The sequence below is a fragment of the Rissa tridactyla genome, chromosome 6 (genome assembly GCF_028500815.1).
Source record: "Rissa tridactyla isolate bRisTri1 chromosome 6, bRisTri1.patW.cur.20221130, whole genome shotgun sequence".
NCBI classification, from domain to species: Eukaryota; Metazoa; Chordata; class Aves; order Charadriiformes; family Laridae; genus Rissa; species Rissa tridactyla.
The window spans coordinates 46193098-46216320 of record NC_071471.1 but is presented as its reverse complement, the minus strand read 5'-3'; the positions used below and the strand labels follow the sequence as shown (position 1 = coordinate 46216320).

The 23223-nt window shown below is 42.4% G+C and overlaps 1 protein-coding gene across 8 annotated transcripts in view; it reads left to right on the top strand.

The window, feature by feature from the left end:
- ZMIZ1 (zinc finger MIZ-type containing 1) overlaps nt 1-23223 on the top strand; it is a 352031-nt gene that overhangs the window by 186534 nt on the left and 142274 nt on the right. For all 8 annotated transcript variants that reach the window (XM_054205564.1, XM_054205566.1, XM_054205572.1 and 5 more), the window contains one exon: nt 7973-8082. In XM_054205564.1, coding sequence (XP_054061539.1) covers nt 8023-8082 — 60 coding nt within the window. In that variant the 5' untranslated portion in view covers nt 7973-8022. The remainder of the gene's footprint in view (nt 1-7972; nt 8083-23223) is intronic.

Here is a 23223-nt window from a genome sequence, read left to right as displayed (position 1 = left end):
CTAGCAGATCTGTCTATATTGGAGTGTGCAAAGCCTCTGAGAGCACTACAGCAGGTCTGTCAGCCCTGGCTCCCCAGGAGCACACTTCTACGCACTTCTGCCTTTAATTTTGTGTTATTACCTCTTGCTGGTTTAAACTGTAGTGTCCTTTTCCCTCCTTGCTCTCCCTAAAGATAACAAGCTGACAGAGCTGATGACACTAGGAGCTGGGTGGAATGCAGGGAAACCAACCTTGTAATATAAGCATGCAGCAGGGCAATTACCTGAAACTGGGATCTGCAGATGCCGCTCTCGGTCTGAGGAAACCAGTCATTTCAGCCAGCGGGCTGGAGGTGAGGGCTGCCAGTGCAGGAGGCGGTTCATGTGCTTTATGGTTAGTGCTGGCCAGTGACCAACTTGTTCGGGCTCGAAGGAGCATTCTCCTTAGCTAGAGATGTGATTTATTTTTTTTTTAATGTCCCTGCTGTACCACTCTTAAACAATGGTGGGGGTTTTTTTGTATTCTTATGTCTACACTTTAAGCATAGGTCATATCCCAGTGCCATGTATGTGCTTGCAGCTAGCCCTACCACCTTTGCTTTTGTAATCAGGCTGCAGATGTGCTTCATGATTGAACAACTTCTGCGCACCGCCGCTCCTCCTCCCAAAGGAGTCCAGCAGGCTTGCTTATGCAAGCTGTCATGCTGTCTTTTTTTTTTTTTTTTTCCAGAACCATGTGTGGGTTTGCTTTTGTGTGTATCCGGCTGGCTGTTCATGTCTGCATATAATAGGCTCTGTATATAAAAATGTTCCCCAGCACACAGCGGCGGAAACAGCTTCCTTAAACCCGACAAAACTGCCAGCGCTTGCAGCTCAAGCCACCATAAATTACACGATCCCGCTCCCACCTCGCTGAGGCTGTGCCTGCTGGCAGTGCACACACACACACACGCTTGCTCGCTTTCCCCCTCTTGCAGTCAGAGATGATAGAAAGTCTTCTGGGGATTACTGCACATTTGTAGAGCAACAATGGAAAGCAGCACAGCACAAATATCTATTCTTCCTCACCCAGCATAACAAACGCTGCTTTGTTTCACATCTGGCCCTTTTTAATAGCTCAAAGCCAACAGCAGTAGCTGTTTAGCAGCTTATGGTAAATAAGGCTTTATTAAAACAACTTCCTTTTTCAAGTGTTTAATGACTAAAACAGCCTTTCGCCTGACATTTTATACCTTTTTTTCTTCAGTACCATATCTAGCAGGGGAAATAAAATAGTTTTCGTGGATAGGTATTAAACTTTTTTCCAGAGAATAATCTTTGAGAGCATCTTTGGAAATTCTCTTAGTGAAAAGCTGGCTTGGAGACCTTTCCCTGCGCGGTGAGGGATCTGGATGTACGGCTGCGGTCTGCGCCTGTGAGAGCCTACGTGCTGAGCTGCACCCAGCCTTGGCGCTACGGGTCTGTGTGTCGGAGCCTCGCCGGGCTGCAGGAGGGCACCGGCCTCATGCTGAAAAGGAGAATTAATGCAATTACATGCAATTAATAGTGTTCATCTGTGGGCACGACCGAGGCGCGCGTGCTGATAGTTCAAGAAACAACTTTTTAAAAGGTGTTTAACGTTAAGGAAAGCGTCAAGTGGAATTAGATGTTGTTTTGTCCCTGGACCGACACGTTTGACCACCAGGCCCGGGCCCCGAGGTAACAGATGTTCCTTAAATTTATCGTTTGGGGCGACAGGCTCCCGAGGGCCGCCGGGCTGTTTCTGACCCGCCGCCTCAGGGATACGCGCCTTCGGGCGATGGAACGCGGCTTTCTCGCCTGCTCGGCCCCGGCCCCGCGCTCCCTCAGGGCTGCGACGCGGGCCTGCGGCGCCCCCTGCCGGCGCGGCGGGGAGCGGGCCCGGCTCCCCCTTACGGCCCGGCCCGGCGCCCTTGCTTGGTGCTTCCACCCGCTCAGCTGGGGCAGCTCTGCCGCGGGTCCCCTCGGCCCCGCGACCCTCCGCACACTGCAGACATGCAGGGAATTATTAGTTGTAGCTGACTGAATAAACACTATTAGCCAGCTTCGGTTCTGTGGCGGGGAAGAGGGGCGCTTGAAAACTGCCATGTTGAATTCCCGTCTAGGGAACAGTTTTCTTCTTTTCGTCCTCTCACTTACTCAGTGATGTTAAAAAAGGAGTTTCTTGACTGATGAGGGGTTTTCCTGTATCTTTTTTTCATGTCCTTCTTCCGTTGAGCGGTCCGAAGTGGCTTCAAAGTAGATCTTGTTACCTGTAGTAGCCGCAGCTCCCGCAGGGTGGCTGGCGGTGTGCCGGCCCTGGGGGGACGGAAACCCAGCCTGGCCCGGTGCTGCCGGCCCCCCAGCGCCTCACAGCCACTGCTTCCCTGCCTCGCCTGTCTCCTTGGAAGGTCTGCCTTCTCTGCTCTTCTCTCTTTCAGGGGGAAAGGTAATTCGCTAAAAACTTGATTTCTCCAGAAAATCTTGATTGCTCAGGTGAGGGGGGTGGCCAGGCTTGGTGGGGCTGTGGGGCCTGCACCAGCCTCGGCCGGGCGGTGGGGAACGTGCTTCCAGTGAGCTCTGCTCTGCTTCTGTCTTTGCCCGCCAGTGAGGGAAGAAAGCCTGGGAGAGGGGAAGAAGAGCAAAAAGCACAGTGTGAGGGGTCTCCCTCAACTTGGGGAGAAGGTCAGTGCTGGTGATTCGGGTCTCCCTTGGCTGCAGGTGAGCAGGTTTCTGTGGTCCATTGGTCCCAGCGTGGCCAGAGCTCTTACTGTGGATGGTAGCCCTGGCCGTGAGGAGAGCTTGCCCCAGAGCAGAACTGAAACCACACTTCCTTTCAAACTGCAGTATGTTTTTAGACATGTCAGTGTTTTGAAGCAGTGCTGAGATGTTTGATTATTTTTTTTCAAACTTTTTTTTTTAGGAGGCTGTTTAGGCTGCCTAAGGAATTGGTAGGGCCCGTGTTTTACTAAATTGCTCTTCTTAAGCATGTTTCTGTAAGTCCAGTTTCTGATACAATAACTGCAAATTCCTAACTTGAACTTTCAGCCAACACAGAGTGTAGCAGAAGCTTGTGAAACTCTCTTTCTTATAGCCACTACATAATTTCTTTTTTCAGTATTGAAGAGAGTTTTGTTGTAATCGTTTAAGAAAAAACATTCAGTGTGTTCAGGGTTAAAAAAAAAAAGTCTAACAGGTCGATACATCTGTTCCTTTAAAAAAACACGTTCTCCATTTTTGAGGCATCATAAATATGTAAATGAGGGCTCTTTAATTACTGCCTAGGGCTATAAACTCGCATGCTAGAGGGGAGGGAAGAAGGAAGGCAAAGAATAATTCACATAATTTTTTTTTTCTTTTTTTTTTTTTTTTTTAAGAGCGAGAGATTGGGTCTTCACCTCAGAAAGACAGCAGAAGAATGGGCCTTTTTATTGCTGAATTACCAGAAGGTGCTTGGAGCACTTCTTTTTTTGTTTATCTTTTTGGATGGAGTTAGCATATAAAGCAGTAGCATACGACCTTTCTGCCTAATGTGTGCACCAAACAGGGGATTTGTTATGAAGCACCGGGTAAAATTCCCTTCTCTATCCCACTCTGCCAGTACCCTTAATCCCGATCAGCAACATCCCCTGCTGTCTCTTGAGCTGCCTGCAGCACCTGAATCTTAGCATGGTTTCTAGTTCAGGTACACCAGAGGCTACTGAGGGACCCTGCAAAGTCATTTTCACTTGTGACCTGATAAACGCTTGGCACTTAACCGAATAGAAGTCTGCTCTTATTCAGCCCTGCTGGCCTTTCTGTATCTTAAGCACCATTATTTTCAAGTAAAGTGATCTTGCTGCTACTTTTAAAACAGCTTGAGATCGACAGAAAGGGCATTTTTTTAAAATTACAGCATGAAGATGTGCACGTCAGAACCAGACCAGTGTACAGCAGTACCTGTGTGGTAGGTATAGTTACTGGAAATTTAATTCTGCTGGTATTTTTTCAAGGCAAAACGGTCTGGTGTCAACATTTTTATTCTGCCTTGGTGAAATTTCAGATCCATATGATAATTCTCACTTCCCACATTTAATCTTTTAATTCTTGCTGAGGCCTATGAAAGAATAATTTCCCAATAATAATGGTTTCCCACTAATGAGCTCTGCATTTTTGATAGCAGAAATGACTTAGAGATGGTGTGCTAACTGAAAAAAATTATTCTATTTGATGCTCTTATGGTGTATCTGAGAGAAAGGTAAAAATGAGTCTTGTGGGGGTGAGGTAAGATATTTCAAGTACAATGTGTTAATGTCGTTGTACGTGGTGAGGCTTCATATGTACAATTTTGGCTGTTGAGTGCATGCAACAAACGTTTACTGCCCTGGGGGAATTAGTAGACTGAGGGGCTTCTCTTGACCAGAAGAGAATAAATGAGCTTGGACTGGTTAAAGTAGCAAACCGGTGTCGATAAAGGGGTGGTGGGTGTCCGTCCGTGCAGTGAGGGGGAAGAGGTGGAGGTGAGAACAAATGAAGTTGAGGATGGAAGTGAACATACTTCTAGCTACTAGGGGAAGGGTGAGAGTCAGAGAGTGCTTTTCAGTGGAAGCCATTGGGTGTTAAAAGCAGAACTATTTTTGAGACTGAATTTGATGAGTTTATGACAGAAATTGTATGGCATATCTGTGTTAGCAGAGCAGGGGACTGCACTCCCAGTCCTGCCTTCAGTCCTGCTCAGTCGTGCAAGTTCGTTCTCTGTGCTTTGCCCTCGGCTTTTCCAAATGGGCTTTGAGAAGCTATGCTGTGTGGGAGAAGTGACAATTTGGACAAGTACAATAGTAAGCTGTGGTTCAGGTGCCCGACAGTAACATTTGATTTTGTTTACGGTTAACTAGAAGGCAGAGCATTAGGGTTGTGTTATATGTACAGTTCGTAAATCAACGTGCGGGATAGTTTGTTGGCCTGAGTGACAGTACATGAATGCAAGTCGTTGTCATGTAAAATCTCTCTGCAGTCTCCCAGCCCTGAAACATGTTTGCCAGTAACACCAGAGGCAGCTCCTGATGCCACTAGCCATGAGCCTGAGTGCTGGTGTATCTGGCTGTGCTTGAGAATTGTGTTTTCTGGCAGTATAGGGTATGTCTATGTATCTCTTGCTTGGGACAGACAGTCTTTTCAGCTTGGCTCCCAGTTTCTCTATGTGGCTGTATGGCACTGAGGAGGTTAAATAGGTAATGCCGAAATAGACAAAAACTGTGTCACAAAGTCGACCAGAAATACGGTATTTTGCATACTGGTTCATTAAGCAAAAATATCCTGACTTTTTTTTTTTTTAAGCAGCCTCAGTTTGCCTTTCTTCAAGTATTTCAACAAAAATTTATGTGCATGAATACATTTGTGTTTGTTTTCAGCGTGCCCTTCTCCATCTGTCCTGATGCTCAATTAAAATGCAGATAATGTGTCCCAGCTTGTAAGATGGATCACTGCTGAAGTGGTGTCATCTCTGGGCTAGCTTATCTCTTGATAAATACCTCTGCTGTCCACTGAGAGATTAAACTTCATGACTACTGAGGTCTGTTTGGGGGTCTTACAGGCAGATAAGACCGTGTTACTTGCTTTTAATAAAATCTATCAATTTACGCTTGCTAAAGGACCTTTGGATGGTATTTGCTATGGAGAAGGTGGCAGTGGCATAATCAAACGATAATACTTGTATGTGAAACAGGCTTTTCCATTTCATAAGTATTATAATTTATTGACAGGAGTGCTTTATTGAACCCTCTTGTGTCTAGAGTGTGGAGATGAGGAGTTTGAGCTGCTGTTGTAAGACCTCATTTAGCTGTCTAGCAGAAAAGATTTCTTTTCCCAAGTCTAATCCGGCAGGAGCCATGGAAGAACATTATCAGCTAGGTACAGAAATCTCAGGCGGCTTGGGTATGTGGGATGCACGCGGATGCTGTGGTCTGGAGTCTGTCTTGCCATGACAGCCATGCAGTCAGGGTTCCCACCATGGGGAACACTCTTCTCCTTCTGGGGGTTGAGTATGGGCAGTGCTGGACTTGTAGAGGTACTTTAACTGAAGAGATGTTGAGTCGTGTGGTAGGAGTGGTGAGCAGCCAGCTTCTCTAACTGAACAACTATCTGAAAAATTTGCTGTCTCTTATGTGTTTGTAGGGAGTGGAAGAGAGTTTTGTTATGAAAAGCTCTCAGAATAACAAACTGCTCAGTGCCACTGAAGAGATTCATGAGGGAGAGGCTTCTGTGTGAGTCCAGGACCTTACTTGTGCTCATATAAAGTTTTATATAAATACAGCATTTGGGTATGTATTTCTGAATCCATGCCCACTCCCTGTTCGTGAGTGTGAGGATACAACTCCTTAGACTGTACCGCTCTGTCACAGTAGAAGGATATGAGAATATGTAGGCAAAGACTGTTTTCATGTTCCAATGCGCAGTATCTATGGTTTCATTTCCATTTTAGATGCCATGAAAGTGATTAAAACAGCAGAGTATACATATGTATGTGGGAAACAACTCTGTGCCCCTGAGAGGTGAATCTAGAAAAAAGCACTTAAAACTGCTCAGCTTATTAAGTACAGGCTGGAGTCTCATGCAGTTCTACTTAAAACATAAATAAGTAGAAGTCATGGTGCAAACCATTTGGTAGTATGAATTATGGACTGAAACTGTTAATTAGCTGTTGGCTTCCATCTTTATGATCTGCTGTTCTGCCACTATAGGAAAACTGGCAAGGCCAGAGAAAAGGGGGTAATGGGTGGAAGGGGCACAGTGAAATGCACAGCGTGCCCACACCAGGAGGCTTACTTACGCTTACTTGTGCTTTTAGTGTCTTGCTCTTGGTCCAAGTTTGAGTGGCGTTTTCACCATTCCTGCCTTTCAGATCAGTAGAGCTGTTTGTGCTATGGCTAACTCCTTACCCCAGTCTGAACACAGGGATAAGGGAGAGGTAAATGGCGAATTCGGCATGATGTGTGCGTGTTGATTTAACACCTACTGTTTCCCTGTCTTGCAGGCGTTGTTTTTGATTCCAGACACATACTGTTATCTTGACAAAGAGCTGCTTATGTGTGATCATGGAGTATGATGTAAAGCATGGCTCTGAAAAAGAGTTAACGAATACACAGAGCAGGGCTCGTCTTGATGGCACCAGTGTGTACCAAGCTGTATCCACAAACATAACTCAGCATGATGAGCATCAGTGGTGGGCTTAGGGGGCTGTGGATTTGCTCTTTAGGTCATCATAACTTGTTGCCAGTTTTCATTTGATGATTTTATACACTGTAGCAACATGAATTAAAACTCTTAACACCACTCTGTGTCTTCCATTTTCTAGATACTTTTTTTTTTTAAAGTCACAGGGATGTTTTAATTTGCCTGAAGTGACACAGTTTGTTAGAGGTGGGCCTAAAGAGTGCAGGACATATTTTTCCAGAAGTAACAAGTAGTTTGTTCAGCTATAGATACCTTAAAGGGCACACTTTTTCTAGAAGGCAAGAGCTGCTCAGGCCTTTGGTCTGAACATCAGTCCTCTTCCGTATATACTAGGTTGTGAATCTGGAATTGCTAGTCATTATGAAAGTCTTGTTGAGTTGTGAATCCCAGTCGTTCCCTCACTGTCTTCTCAGCCATTTCAAGGGCTCATTAAATAGGCCTGCTAGTTGTAGGAGAGTCCAAAGTATACCTGTTGCTTTTGTTTGCAATGCAGAAATCCAGAGTCTTTGTAACACACATTTTGTGGTTTTTTTGGCCGTATAATTCTCTGTCATATCTGATTCATTTAATATTTATGGGAGGTATTTTCTCTTAGAGGAAGATTAGGAAGAATCCCCATGCCCTTGTCCTTGCAAAAGCCTGACTGTCATTGTTGTTTGGATTATTACTATTTTATCTCACAAAGTGCTCAGGGTTTTCTTGCAATTGGCTCTGCTCGATTGTTTAGGTGGTAGAAGTGCATGGACTGTGCTCAGTGATCTTTACTGTCCTTCTTGTCTTGCAGATCGAGGGATTTTAATGGCTTTCAGGTAGAAGAAAGTGGAGACAATCAAAATGAATTCTATGGACAGGCACATACAGCAGACCAATGACCGGCTGCAGTGCATAAAACAGGTAAGCTGAAGGTGGAGATCACTGCTGCCAGACCCGCATTGTGTATTGTCTGGCAGGGTATGCTGTGCATTGTGGTTACCTGTTGCTTAATGAATATGCTTGCATTTTAGAGGGGAGAGTGGTAGGAATGAGACATTGAAAATCTAATTGAAGATTATATCTGCTGCAAGACCTGGTGTATAAACCTCAAAAGCCAAACTTTCCCTTTCACCTTTCTAAGAAATCTTCAGCCTGGAGACTCAACAAATCTGTCTCAGCTGAAAGCAGAGTGCTGCTAGTCCTGCTAGTTCTGCCCTGAAGGTGTCACAGCAGGCAGCCATCCTACTTGTGCTCTGAGCACAGCAATCTAAAATTTCGACAGGCCAGTTTTGATTCTAGTCCAGTGTCTGACCTGAGAACTGCACTGCCTGGAGACTCAGAACTTGGGCAGTTGGCATACCTCCAAGTGCTCAGGTTAATCAGTTTGCATGGAGATGTAAAAACTTCTGTTTGCAAGGTAATATTTTCAGAAGCACCTGTTTGTAAAGGTGAAGAGCCCTTATAATTCCCTAAAAAGCAGTGCAATCTAAGTCTCATTTACAGATTTCCGCCCTGTAACTGTGCTTTTACAACCAAGAAAAACTACAAAGGCAAGGATGGAATAAGTAGATGCCATCTTTCCCTGCTTCACCATTCTCAGTGAGCTTTGCTCTTTAGTGTTGCAGGCAGCATGTATCCTCCTCTCACATACATTCTTCTCCGCATACAAGTATCCTTAGAGAGAATTCACAGCAATGGTCCTTTGTGTAGAGGAGGTGAGCAAGAGAATGGTTTCTCATGTTGATGTTTCCTGGTTTTATCTGTAAACCAATGCATGCATGCTGCAAACAGGTGCATTCATGCAAGCTGCACACAGGTATTTTGAAGATTGGTTATCCCAGATGGGTCCATGAGATGAGCTCCAAAGTTCATCTCTTCAGAACCGGTTGAAATTTTCTGAATTACATTGGAAAACCAGAAAGACATTATGCCATGAAATAATGTTCCCAAATAATTTTTTTCCTGTTGTCTGAGCAGTTTTCTGTCAGTTCAGTCCACAGCATGTTCGGAGCCCAGAGTCCTGCTGTTTCAGTTTTATATTTGTATTAAGTTAAAAATCTACCTGCCTACTTTTGTTGTGGGTCATGTGCATATTGCTTCGTGAGGGAGTATAGCATTTCTCAGTTCATAGATTTCTTTGTGTTGTAGACACAAGCACCCTAGATCAAAGGAACTGATAAAAAATAAGCATGGGGGTGGTACTGGATCAGTCTAGATTTTTAAACTTATTTTATTTTCCTTTATCTACAACTTCTTCAAGAGGAGCAGCAGAGGGAAGGTGCTGATCTCCTCTCTCTGCTGACCAGTGACAGGACATGAGGAAATGGAATGAAGCTGCATCAGGGAAAGTTGAGACTGGACATTAGGAAAATGTTCTTCGCTGAGAGGGATCACTGGAATAGGCTCCCCAGGGAAGTGGTTACAGCATCAAGCCTGTTGGAGTTCAAGGAGCATCTGGATGATGCTCTTAGTCACGTGATGTAGGTAGTCCTGTGAGGAGCAGGGAGTTGGACTTTGATGATCCTTATGGGTCCCTTCCAACTTGAGATATTCTACAATTCTATGATTATCTGTTTCCATTCTCATAGTTTCAGCAGTCTCCATTATTATGTTTTATCATGTTTGCCTAGATATTAGTAGAAGTTTATATTTTCTAGAATATGTCGTAATGCAAAGAACAGAAAATATGTGTTTGTCTGCAAGTATGACCATGCAGATGCTTTGAGGGATATAAAAAAAGAATAGAGTTCTATACCTAAACCACCTGACTTTTCTCGCCATATTTCCTTTATAAGAGAGGATTTCAGAATAAATCAAACAAAGCTAGTTTGTAGGTCAAGGAGCAGAAACAGGAATATGTCCCTGCAGAATTGCTGGTTATAATCCTGCCTTGATCTGTGATGGCTCTCTCTCTCTTTCATCGCTCTGTGGTGAAACTTAATGTGTCTCATGGCCCTTTAGAGGCCTTAGGGAAATACAAATTTTGGGATTTCATCCCAGTTTCTTATGAACAACTATCTGGTTCAGAAAAAACATGCCCTTGACTGGCACAAATTGGTGTCCTTTTTGGCCATCATAGCCCACAGGATGAAGAATGAAGTGACTTTGCAGAATGAAGTGACTTGCAGAACAATGTAGCCTTCCAGCTGTAAGAGCAGACTTTTAGATCAACTGGGGACAAACGGAGGATGCGGCTCAGTTCCTTTTTCTAGAGCTGTCGGCTTCTGTACATTGAGAATTTGTATTCTTTTAATTAAATAAAAGAATATCAAATTATACTTCTTACAGTGTTAAAGATATATTTTTGCCTATGTAATGGGTACTCTGTCAGGTAAACCACTAACTTCATTTATACATAGTGTTGATTTACATATGCAGCTGGGATATTTCTTCAGTGATGAAGGCTGAGAGGAAGGGAGGAAGGTCAGACTTCTCCGCATTCATGGAGCATTCTCGGTTTTGTTTGATCCTGCCTGGAAGAAAGCTTGGGGTTTTCTGGTGAGCAGAAGCATGCTTGCATAGCTGCTCTCTTCTGTCAGACATGAATTCACAGTGCCTGCGCTCTGTATAGGCCCGAGTAGGAGAATAGGGATGCTTTCGTTTTCAACTCATGAAAATGCATAGTTAACGAAGACAGTGGTTGAACACCAAAAATATATAGCAGAAAGCTTTTTCATGAAAGTGGAAATACTTGTAGTTTTGTTGAAGAGGAATGGCTGATTTAATTTTTGTTGTCGAAGAAGTTAGCATAGAGATTGCTCTTTACTTTTTCATAGTTCCAAAATCTTTTGCTGGTACCTTTGCTGTAGTGGAGAAAGAAGCAGAAACTGACTCTGACCAGCTTTTTGGAGGAGACTCACCTCGCTGTCACAGGGTCATAAATTTTCAGCTTGGAGACATTTACGTTGTTCCTTGAGACAAGTCATTAGCTGGCAAAATTAACTTGGTACCACAAAGAGTAATTTCCACTTCACCTATAGAGAACCAAACTGCACACTGTTATGTTCACGTTAGTTTTGGGAGCAAAGCAGTACCTTGCGTAGTCACATCAATGTATCATCACTGTTTTGGGGGATTAACTGCAGGGTCACACAAGGATCTGCCTGCCTTTTCTTCCCCAGTCTCCAGCCTTTTATCCTTTCTTCCCAGCCTGTGAATAAACAGTGCTGCTGTTCTCCTGAAGAGACGTGTGCTTTTGGGATGATGAACGCGGCAGTGGCATAGAAGGTGCACTGCAACAGGGGGAGGAAAACCATCCTTCCTTGGCGCCCGGCATCTGCATGTTTTATAACCTTGCTGGCAGCTAGTGGCTCATGCAGCCAGACCTAGAGCTGGCTGCCGCCCTCCTTGCCCCTCACCCCAGGCCCTGAGAAATGCTATAAATGGTAATCCATGTGCGTCTTTAACTAGATCAGGTTTCAACACAGGGTCAAGACAGGCTTCTTTCTTCCCAGCTCTGTGACTTGTGAGACACCCACAATATCCTCACTGACTTCTGTTCCAGGATCAAGGTTGTGTTTTACCTTCATCTTTTTTAGTGCTTTAAAGCTGCAAATCCAAAACTTGTATATGATCAGCTAGTTAGGAAATGAAGTGCGTGTGTGTTAAGAAGTGTTTCAGAATAGATGAAAGGGCAAACTGAAGAGGTGGCTGTGTATTTACGCTGGAAAAAAACCCAGACTTCTGTGGAAGGCTGGAACAGCTTGTGTGGTCTCTTTGTAGCTGATTCCCTCAGTATTTGTAAGTGTATGTGCTTTAAAATCAAACACAGTTCTTTTTGATGTACAGTGGAAAAAGCCAAAGTAACAGGCTTCCCTTAACACATGCAATTAGTTTGTCGTGACACAGGAGACTCTTCAGGGTATGTTGAGGGAGGCTTGGATCTTCAGGGTGCAGGCGTTTTTCTTTTAATTCTTTGTCCGTACAAACAAAAACACAAAATGATTTTGTGCTCAGTGAAGGTCTGATAGCCCCTGAAAACTGCCCTGTTCGAGGCTGCAGTAATAATCTGTTTATCTACAGAGTACTCATGGTTTGGGTGGCTCTGATGCACCATCCACCATGGAGCTCCAGGGCAGCAGCGGCTGGCTCAGGCAGGCACAGGGCTGAATATGAGGGCTTCCCAGGGCCCAGGCGCAGCCTTCTGAAGGAGCCAGCTTGGCTCCCACTGCATAGGAAGTCCCAACAGAGAACTGACTGCTTTTCTTAAACCGTTCTTCATAACAGACCAGAGGTATGGCTTTAATCAAACACTGTCTATTATTTTCCTTATGTGATACAAGCAAATGTCAGGTAAAATCAGTGGGCTGCATGACATGTCCTCTCTACTGTCACCCTGATGGGTCCACTTTAAACATTTAGAGCTATTTTAAATCTAGGGACCTCTGCCTTTTGTTGTCTTTATTTGCTGTCAGTCAATTTGTAAGGTTTCTATACATCTCTTCTGAACTTCTTGAAAAGAGGAAGATGGAGAAAAATCTTTATTTAAGTTACAAGGAAGCCACCCCTTTCGGAAGAGATGTGTGATACCTTCCTGCCATGCTGATGGTGGTTGTCGAGGTACATACTGAAGCTGTGCTGAAATTTTAGAAACAGGTTAAAAAGGGAAGTATGAAAAGGCTCTCTGGTGTCAAAAGTATTTGGTCGTAGTGGGAACAGAGAATGTTGTTTCTGCTGCTTGTGTCACGGTACATCAGGACACAATGGGCAATATCATCAAATGATGCTGGATCACTTGGGGAACCCCACTTAATTGGAGGCACACATCACATTGCTGATTTCTAGAAACAGATTAGCATTTCTCCCCTCTTTCCTTCAAGAAAGCTTGCTGAATTGCTGCAGTTGCGATACTTTATAATGCCTCCCCAGCCATTCAGAGAGATATGCTAAAAGTTGTAATTGCTGTGTGTTTTTGTTGATATTTTCTTGCTGAAATTGGAAACAAGCAGGCCCATTTCTTTCATCATTCAGCAACTGGGTTTTTGGTCGCTTGCAATTCAGAGGAAAATAGAATTCTTTGTTGTATATTTACATAACTGTTAGCATTTAAGCCCTGAAATGTATGAACTAATTCTTCTGCTCTTCAGTGTTATTGTTGCAGACTCATGTAAATGCTCAGCAGCCCTAAACATGTCATTTTTAATATATTTTGGACTGGTTAAAATGGGCTGGTTTGAAATTACAGCTGAAAAGGTTTTAATAAAGCTTAATGAAAATTTCTTTCTTGAAGAAATTTGAAAATTAGAAGTATTCTTATGAAGGGCACATTTATTTAGAATACATATTTTTTTGTTGTAGCCCATGTAAGTGTTACAGGGTTTTTTAACAGCTATATGTGAAATAACATATAGCAGTAAGGCTAATGGTGAAAAAGACCTTTTTTTTTCCATGAAAAGATATTTGATGGACCTCAAGTATTACAGTTTATTGGTTGAATGGTCCATCAATACTGTCTTAGTAGCTATATTTTTTTGTTTTTTTTTTTTTTTTTTTTCCTGAGACCCATAGCTGCAAATCCTTTGTCTGCTTTCATGCTCAGTCTGTTGGAATATTCCTCTGCTACAGTTAAGTATGTTTAGGAAAAACTGACAGCAGACCAGCTTTCCTGGCTCCTCTAGTCCATTTAGAGACTTGTCAATCAACATTCCTGCCCTGTTAGATCCTGCATCCTGGTATGGACTGCTCTGGCTCAGGCAGTGAAGCCACAAGGGAAACAGCAAAGAGGGAAAGTGCTAGAAGCACTTCTGGAAGGGAGGGGGAAGAGAACACCTTCTTGATGCTTACAGCATTTGTCTGGTTTGTTTCTCTGAGGAGATTCCAGTGGGTGGAATATAACCCATCATCTTTTGAGGTGGGCTGGTAAAATTCGTGTGGGTACACTTCTTCCCAGTTCTGCTGCTTGTTTCACTGCAGCACCTGTCCTCGAGGGCTGGGATGTTACTATTCTTAACTGTTTTCAAAAAGGAAAATATATATGTTTTAAACTTATATATAAAACTTCTAGCATCCATAGTATTTAGAAAAAAAATAATCTTTTCAATGCAACTAATTAATCTGGCCTATTGCTTAAAATTGCCTATTGTTAAATAAGGATGAACATGTGAAAATTCTAGAAATTTGTAAGTTGGATCCGTGGTGTCACCTCGGTGTCAGGTGAGCATAGGAAATCTTTTTTTGTCAGCAGCTGGGTCAAACTCTGTAGTGAGCATGTGAAATAGCTGGCAACGCGTCTCTAGATTCTGTCATGCCATTTCTGGCTCTTCCTTCATACGTATGTGGTTGCTACTTGAGTTCCTTCCGCATTAGTGCAACAGCAAATGCGTAGCAGGTATGACTTACACAGCATTTGCGCATAAGGACCGTTGTACTTGTTTGTAAAAGCAGAAGGTGTTTTTAAAAAGTTGATTGAAATGGTGATAGTACTGTTAATATCAAGAGCCTTGAGCTGTGCAGACCTCTAGCATCATCTACTGAAGGAACACCGCTCCTCACTGGTGGTGTTTGCTCCCTATTGCTTGTGTGCACTACGCAAGTAGAGCCATTAACGTCGTCCATAGGCATGTCACAAAGCATGAGCTGCAGACAGTTTTGTAAGCATGTGCAAATGAAAAAGATGTATGGGGAAGCATTTTTCCTTTTGACTTTGAAATATGTCAGTGACATCTAGCTGGCTGGTAGGACCCATGAGAATAGGTCATGTGAATTTTACATCTTCCACAGTGGTATCAGTTCACGTAGTGGTCATTTTAAATAGTCACCTTGAGATTTTATCTCTGCATAGATTTAGAGATTAAAATAATAAAGATTAAATCAGTTGATTAAAAGTGCTATAAAAAGCACAGTCAGTGAGTAAATTACTTCAACGAGTCAAAAAAATTAATTGGAAAACAAAATGAGTCCAACAAATGTGCTGCTATTTCATCGAGTATATTGAAGACCATTGGTTATTTTTCAAAATCAGTGCATTTATTCTCCTGAAATTTAGAAAATGAATAAAGGTATTTATTTTAAATGCATTTTTTTAAAGTTGGTTCAGTACATAAGTCAGAGAAATTTGAGTTGGTGCTCCCCCCCCACCACCCCCTCCTTGCCATCAACTTACTTTATACTCTTGGGTAGCATTATTTCTCTTTAAAAGATGCAATATTGATAGTAATCTTCCAGTAAAGAGATGTTGTAATACTTCATTAATGTCTTTAAAACATTAGCATTTAACATCCAGCATTTAACAGTAGCATTCTAAGGGAAAGGGCATGGCCACTGGTTTGAGAAAATTAACTCCTTGATATGTTGAGATATTTACGACTGAACCTACTAGCTGAAAATCATGAGGGCGTTAGAGAAGAAAGCTCCTGTATCGTTACTTCTATTGGAATGATAAAGCTAAAGAAGGCCCAGCATAGTTGCTGTAATCACATATAGAGACACCTTATGCTAGCATGTTATGACAGGGTGATACTAATGGAAAATGGCTTGTTTCAGTTGCCAAGAAGAGTGAGTGAACTGGTTAGGCAAACTGATTTCATAATTCAGTTGAGCTGTAATTGCAAATTTAAAGGTAGATTGCAGCCTTGCATCACTGAGCATGGCCTTAGAGAAAGGACAAACAGTTGTACCTTTGTTTCTTGACTTTTTCTCCCCATAAAATCACTCTTCATGAGTGATTAAGGAAATACAATTCAGAGCCCTCTGATTATTTTGCGTCTTTTGCAAACTGTACTGTTCTCAGTGCTCTCAGTGGGCATAACAGCCGTCCGGGTGCTGGTGGTAAGAAAAGTACAAAGATTGGACTGGGCACTGCTGTTCCATCTATTGATAGATTAACAAAAAGACATATGGCCACTAATGTGCCCCCATTTCCATCTTCAGTGAGATCTGGATCACAGCCTTTAGACCCCTAAGTCACAGTTTCCTCGGGCAGGGGAGAGTGGGTGTGAACAGCAGTAGAAGGGTTTGTGACAAGAGAAGTTTAATTTGCTTCATGTTCCCTTTTATAACACAAAGTTGTATCAAAGTATATCATAAATATACTGCATTATGTAGATATGAAAGGTGCAGAGCAGGAAGATGACAATGTAATTCTGATCAGCAGAGCTAGGGAGTGAGTGATTCTTATTTTTGCTCTTCTATCTTCTGTGTATAGTGCTTGAGGATCAGGATGTTGAATCCATCTCTAACACTTACGTAAAACTAATGGACAAACCAAGGTTGCAATATCTTTCCTCCAGCACACGCGCATAGATGCACAATCTTCCTCACAGAGCTCATGGTATAGGAGATCCAGGGAGCAGAACAAGGCTATGCAATTACCAGGTATCCACCTTTTCTGAAACCAATATTGATTTATACACACACTTTATATTAAAACTGTATGAGAGAAGCATCAATGGAAATCTGCATTGGTACAGGTTTTGTTCCCTTACAGCTCACAACTGGGCAACTTGCTTTTTTGCAGTTCAGTGATACTTGTGGGTTGGGTTTTTTTTGTCTTTTTCTCATTTGTTTAGCATGTGATCTTCTGTCTTTAGTGTTCACTCCCCTGCTCATCTTATCCAGTATTTTCATGTAGTTAAAACATCTGATAAGTAGGTGCTGATCTTTGCTCAGTATTTACTGTTTTCCTTGGAAAATGAAGCTGCAGTGGACAAATGGAGCAAACGTGGCTCCCTTTCATTCTGTTCTTTATAAGTAGGTATGGCTAACATGGTTTTAATCTCTCTCTCTCTCTATCTAGTGCTTCTCAAAATGTGAGCTTAATAAAATATTTATAAAGCTTCTGATGGAATGAGCCGTGTAAGTGCAAGATAATTCTATTAATTAGGGATCTCTCAATCTCACAAACACTAAATTGGGAGGGGGGGATTATCCGAATACAAAATGCACAGCTTGAGCCTTTTAATTTTTTTATAAATAAAACAATCTTTGATATTGAAAGGGCCTGTAGAGAATTGAACTATATATAACCATATTCAGATAAACAAAAATCACACTCCCAAAAGACAGAAAATAGCTAATAGCTCAATGCTCCCCTCTATCCTCTTGAAAAAGAAAAAGACCATTTGTTTTGAGTCTTGATTGCAGATGAGTTTTTAATATACTGAGTATAGCTGCTTGTGGATAAGGCCTCTGTATAATCACACTTGTCTGTAAAAAAAAATAAAACAACAACAAAACACCAAAACCATAAAGAAACCGCTTATTTCCATTTACGGTATTTTTTACATTTAAAGCATATCCTCAGTTCATGTCCTGTATTTCTGTAGTACCCCCTGAGCTCTGTTGCAGGCAGTGGAGGGCACGCCAGGGAGAGAGACAATTCTTGGTGGATGGGGATTTGAAGTAGAGGCCTGTGCACAGGAGGAGGAGAGGGGCTCGTGGTTGGGATCGCCCACGGAGCCTGCTCAGCTCTTAATGTAATAAAGGCTCTATTAATGTTTTACAGCAAATGACCCTTGCGGATTTGCAGGCCCTCTACTACTTGCTTGTGGTGCTGAGCGAGCTATCAAATTTAGGTCTAGTGGGAACATAGTTGTGTGCTGAGTAATACACAGAGACTGGCCTTGTCTCCTCTTGGTTATGCTGTGTCAAGCGTGTCTGACCAGGAATCCTGTTTACATTCTTTAGATACGTGATTAGTTTTCCTTAGGAAGCTGGACGCCCTTTGCCCAACATGCAGGACCACAGTAATTCTGCTCCTGGGTTGTTTCAGTTGAAGGGTACGTAATCGTTCTGTTCTCCCTCTCCCTTCCCTTTCCAGGTTCCTTTCTTTCCTACTCTCCTTTTTGCCCCCTTTCAGTACGGCAGTGCATTTTTCATTACATGCAATTGTAGGTATGTCTGGATGAATATTAAGATAGAGAAAAAAAAAGTCTAAATTGCCTTGCAGAATGTGCCAAAGGACCTAGACACCAAATCCTGTCTCTCAAGGGCCGGAGTGGTTATGCACCAAAGTTAGAAAAGTCATCTAGGCATGGAAAAGTGTAGGTCAGCTCCTTCCTCAACCAATATCAATCGATTTAGTTCCTAAATTTCTACATTAATAGTTTTGAGCATCCTTATTTTTATATATGAAGCTCAATAACTGCTGTATGTGTTCTTTGCTTTTAAATTCCCAGATTTTACAACCATGTGAGAATTTAATTCCATTGTTGTGGAGAAAGGCTTGAAAACCTGCATGCCAGCAGCTGCAAATAGCAAGCAGATCATGTGAACTTCAGAGTTGTATACATGCATTTCAAATGTCACGAGCTTTATGCAAAACTGATGGCATGCTGAATATCTGGCCCATCATTTGGAAAAGATGAGTTTTGTAGTGGGTTTTATATCACTTGAAATTCTGGACCTGTTGTGAGGTTTTGCAGAACTCATAGATGAACCTGGTGTCTAAACTAGGAATAACTTGGCTGAAGTCTGAGGATTAACCCCAGAGTAAATATGTGCAATATCAGAACACTAAAAATCATTATTTCCTTTTGGCACCTCTCTTCGTATGTGCATTGTGTTTTCTGGAGAATAACAAGGAATATTAATATCAAAAAAATATTTCTCTAGGTTGAAATAACTGAAAATACCATTATTTTAAAAAGGTGGGGCGTTGTTAAGCAGGAGGAGTATTTGTACTGCTACCTTAACTTTGTCTTCCTCTGACATTGATGGTATAGCTCCACCTTCGGGAGAAGTTTCATGATGCGTTTAATCCAACGTGTGGGCTGCTGAGAGCAGAGTCCTGGTACTTTCCCAGCCCTACCTCTTGTTTGCTGACAGCTTCGAGTCAAGTCTAATGATTGTGTGGTCACGTGAGGAATCTCACTGTAAATGATGACTGAAAATCAGTATTTGGGAAGTTAGTTCACAGTCAGAACAGCAAGTGTGGTCTGATGCACCGAAAGTGGTGGAAGTATACAGTTTGGGGAAGAAGCTCTCCAGGGCAGCCTGCCATGAGACTAAGCATATCAAGAAAATATATCCTTAGTTTTAGGTCAGCTTCAGTCTGGTACTGGCATGAAAAGATGACCCATGGCTATTCCTATGAGCTCCTGAGTGGCCTGCCACTGGAATGGTACACACTGCTGCTAGCTCCCCTGTAGTGCTAAGGTTCAAGGAGCTGCACCGCATGCCATTTTGGCATTTAGCCATTTCGGCATTTAGCCATTTCAGCTAGTGCAGATAAAATTATTAGTATAGGATGAGGCCGGTTCACCATGCAGCCATGCATCCTCTGGTGCTGCGCAGGAGAAGGCAGAGCCGTGGGAGGCAGGAGCCTTTCAGGGCTGGCAGCCGCCGGTGCTAGCATTAGCTGGCAGTACTTGCGGAACAGCAGCCCCAGCTTTCTGTCCTGCAGGAGAGCAGCTGCCTCCTGAATTTAATTTCCCCAATTGGAGTACCAGAAGCTTTGCCAAGCGTGCAGCCTTGCCACGTGGTGTGTAGGAACGGGTTAATTTCAGAGTGAAGAAAAGGCTACCTGCCGTCTAGCTGTGTTTTCTTTTTCTGTGCAGTCAAAAGCTCTGTGTGTTGCTAGTGTATTCTGTTGCTAATGTAAAATTCCCAGACTTGTCGATTAGTGAAGCTAGGCAATAGACAGGGTCCAAGTGGCTAACCATGTGAGAAATTCAGTGACTGTAGGCTACTGTTAATTAACCTAGAATCTAGCAACATGGCACAGTGTCTGTGTGATAAGTTATATTATCTTCAGCAGCTCAATTAAATCAAGGAGTGAGACACACAGCAGACGTAACTCGGCAAAATAAACAGACAACTTGAGTCAGCCTTCATAATTTGGTGCGACATCACGTAAATAAATGCAATAACTTGTTTAGCATAGTTAAGCAGTTTGCTGCTCAAAAACTTGTTTGCATGACATGTCATTTTGAATAGGTTAAGTTGTGGCAAATTAGGTCTGTGCCTTCAGTCTGATGTATTCCACAGAAAAGAGAGAAAAAAATCCACCACCAGAGATGTCATTTGTAAATTGAAATTCTACATTTGTTTTCTATAGCAACAAACTGGAACATATGGATTCCATGTTTAAATGATTTGCTTTCCATACCATTGCTGTCATGTTAGCATTTCTTGATGTGTGTGTGAGATAACATTAACCCTCTGTAATTGCTCTTAATTTCGACTGTTACTCTTCCATTACTTACTAGACTGTTCTGTCTAAGATACATGAGTGTACATCTGGGTTGCAGTCTTCTATATTTAGAGGAGATAAGGCTGTAGTCCTTGCCATATTTCAACGTGGATAATTGGTTTCTGTCTCTAAAATCAACTTTGGTTGCAGGAAGTGGTTTGCACCCACTTTGGTGTGGGCGTGTAGACTGAAAGTACTCGATTGCGCTTTAGTATCCTTTTAAAAAATAAGATCTTTATTACATATGCCTATTTCACTCATAGGTGCCTGAATTCATATGTGGGATGAGGCTTATACTTTTGGGCCCATTGCAGAGTTTTATTGTATATCAAGACTTTTTGATCACAGCCTAATTGGAAGGGAGTCACAATTTTGAGAAACAGCTGTATTTTGAAATGTTTGTATCAAAAATTGCTGCACATCAGCTTTTGTATGTGACAGTTGCTGTGAAAGCTAATGAACTTGAGTTCCAATATACCTGCATCCTCTGCCTGTATGTCCACTGTAATTTACTAAGATGGTCTGTTCTTCGCGTAAATGAAACTTTGAAGCCGGAGGTGGTCACGAGCAGCAGGTAGATGTTCCTGTCTTCCCTGGAATACAGCCCAAATGTCAGCCCAGTCCTCAGAATGGGGCTCTGCTGGTACAATTTGCTCTTGTTGGACACAGTAAAATGGAGCGCAAAGTCCTTTGCTGTTTTGTCCGTCCCCCTACACCAGACTGTTAATTGAAGTGCTACAAAGAACACAAGATTCCTTCCAAGACCAAAAATAAATGACTCTGAGAGACTGTCTCTTCAAAGCACCACCTGGTGATCCCTGCAATAATGATACACTCGCATGCATCAAGTATTTCTGTGATTTCTGTTCCATTCAGGCTAAGGAAATCTTATGTTTTTAGAGTTATAAATGATTATGCTGAAAACTTTCTTAGGTTTTGAAATAATAGAAATTGTCGTGTTTCACTAATAGCCTTCTAAAAAGCAGATAATTCTAAAAGCAATCTGGTAAATAACTGATTCATTCAGTTTATTGGCCTTTATTCATCTCTGCTTCAGATTTTATTTATACTAATCCTCTTTACTCGTTGAAAACACTGTTGCTTGCAAGCATGGTGGAGTTAGGTGGCCCTTCACTCTAGCAGCTTTGAAGATACACCAAGGTGTGTCATAGCTAGGTCTGGCTCATTGTCACTTTTTTCTAAAGCATCTATTAATGAGGTGATTTATCTTCTTTGCCTTGTTTACATGAAGCACAGTTTCAGACTAGACTCTTCAGGCACACGCCTTGCTTCTGTCAAAATGCTGCCAATAATTTCTGTTGAAGAGGATGGAGCCATGCATGGGAAATGCTTCACAACAAAGCTGATGGATGTATCTGGCATAAGCTTTGTTTTGTACTTCTGTTCTTGGATCGAGAGCTGAGAAAATCTCTTGAATTTCTTGTTCAATGAACATAGTAGTTGTAATAGTCTTCCCAAGCAGGCGTTTTGTTGCAAGGCTGTGAATGACATTGGGGCTTTTTGCTTTGGGTGCAGTGTTTAAGCTGTCAATAAATAAAAAATTACAGTAGGCATTTGTAATGTCCTCTTGTGTAACTGAGGGAAGGAATTGCACCTGCCTTCACGCTTTGATTCATGTTGGATCTTCTCTCTGTTTTTCACAAAAGTACCCTTGCCCTCTGCAATCTGAAAAAGAAAAATTGGAGGAGAACCTTAATTTAAAAATATTAAGAAAGTCAGAAAGCTGTGAGAAATATGTCCCAAATGGAACTGTGTGTGACATTGCAAGAAGTGTCCCTGCAGGACTAACTTTTCTCTCATCTTGGAAACTACTCAAGGCCACTCCCCAGAGATGGAAACCACTGGTATTCTGACAGCTGCTTCTTATGGTTTGTCGGGGGCTTTTTAGCCTATAATGGAACTAATAGAATTTCTTACCTTACCGAATGGGCTTCTAAATTGGTTTCAGTGGCACAGTCGCATTTAAGAAGTTAGGATTTCAGCACCCTCTCTGTTTTTAAGAAGTAGGTTATGATAGTGTGACTCAGTGTTCTGTCCTGATGCAGTGAAGCAACTTAATGGAGAGTTACAGAACAAACAATTAAATCAAGTTGTTGAGGTCACCCCTGCTTTGACACAGGCAAGTAGAAGGAGCCTTTTCTTCCACAGGAAAGTGCAAATTTAATATATGTTGGACCTTTACCCTAGGAAAGGGATACTGCTTTTCAGTGGTGTCATGGTAAGTAGAAATTGGCATTATGTGGTGCTAAACTGAAAATTAAGCACATGGCTAAGATCACAGAATCACAGAATGGTAGGGGTTGGAAGGGACGTCTGGAGATCATCTAGCCCAACCCCCCTGCCAGAGCAGAGTCACCCAGAGCAGGTTGCACAGGAACGCATCCAGGCGGGTTTTGAATGTCTCCAGAGTTGGAGACTCCACCACCTCTCTGGGAAGCCTGTTCCAGTGCTCTGCCACCCTTAGGGTAAAGAAGTTCCTCCTCATGTTTAGGTGGAACTTCCTATGCTCAAGTTTGTGCCCATTATCTCTTGTCCTGTCACTGGGCACCACTGAAAAGATCCTGGCCCCATCCTCCTGACACACACTCTTTAAGTATTTATAAGTGTTGATAAGGTCCCCCCTCAGCCGTCTTTTTTCCAGACTGAAGAGACCCAAATCCTTCAGCCTTTCTTCATAAGAGAGGTGTTCCAATCCCTCCCCTGCATTTCATTTGTTAGTCTAAACCTATAAAAATTGTTCTAATTCAAGTATAATTTCTGCTTCTCAATGGGGATATTTCATTGTAAGCATTAGTGGAAGTTGTCATGCGTGTAGCTGGCACTTGGCAACACTGGTGAAAATAAATAGCATCTAGCTCTTATTTAGGGCTTTTCATCAACAGATCTCAATTCATTTCACAAGGATGGAAGGA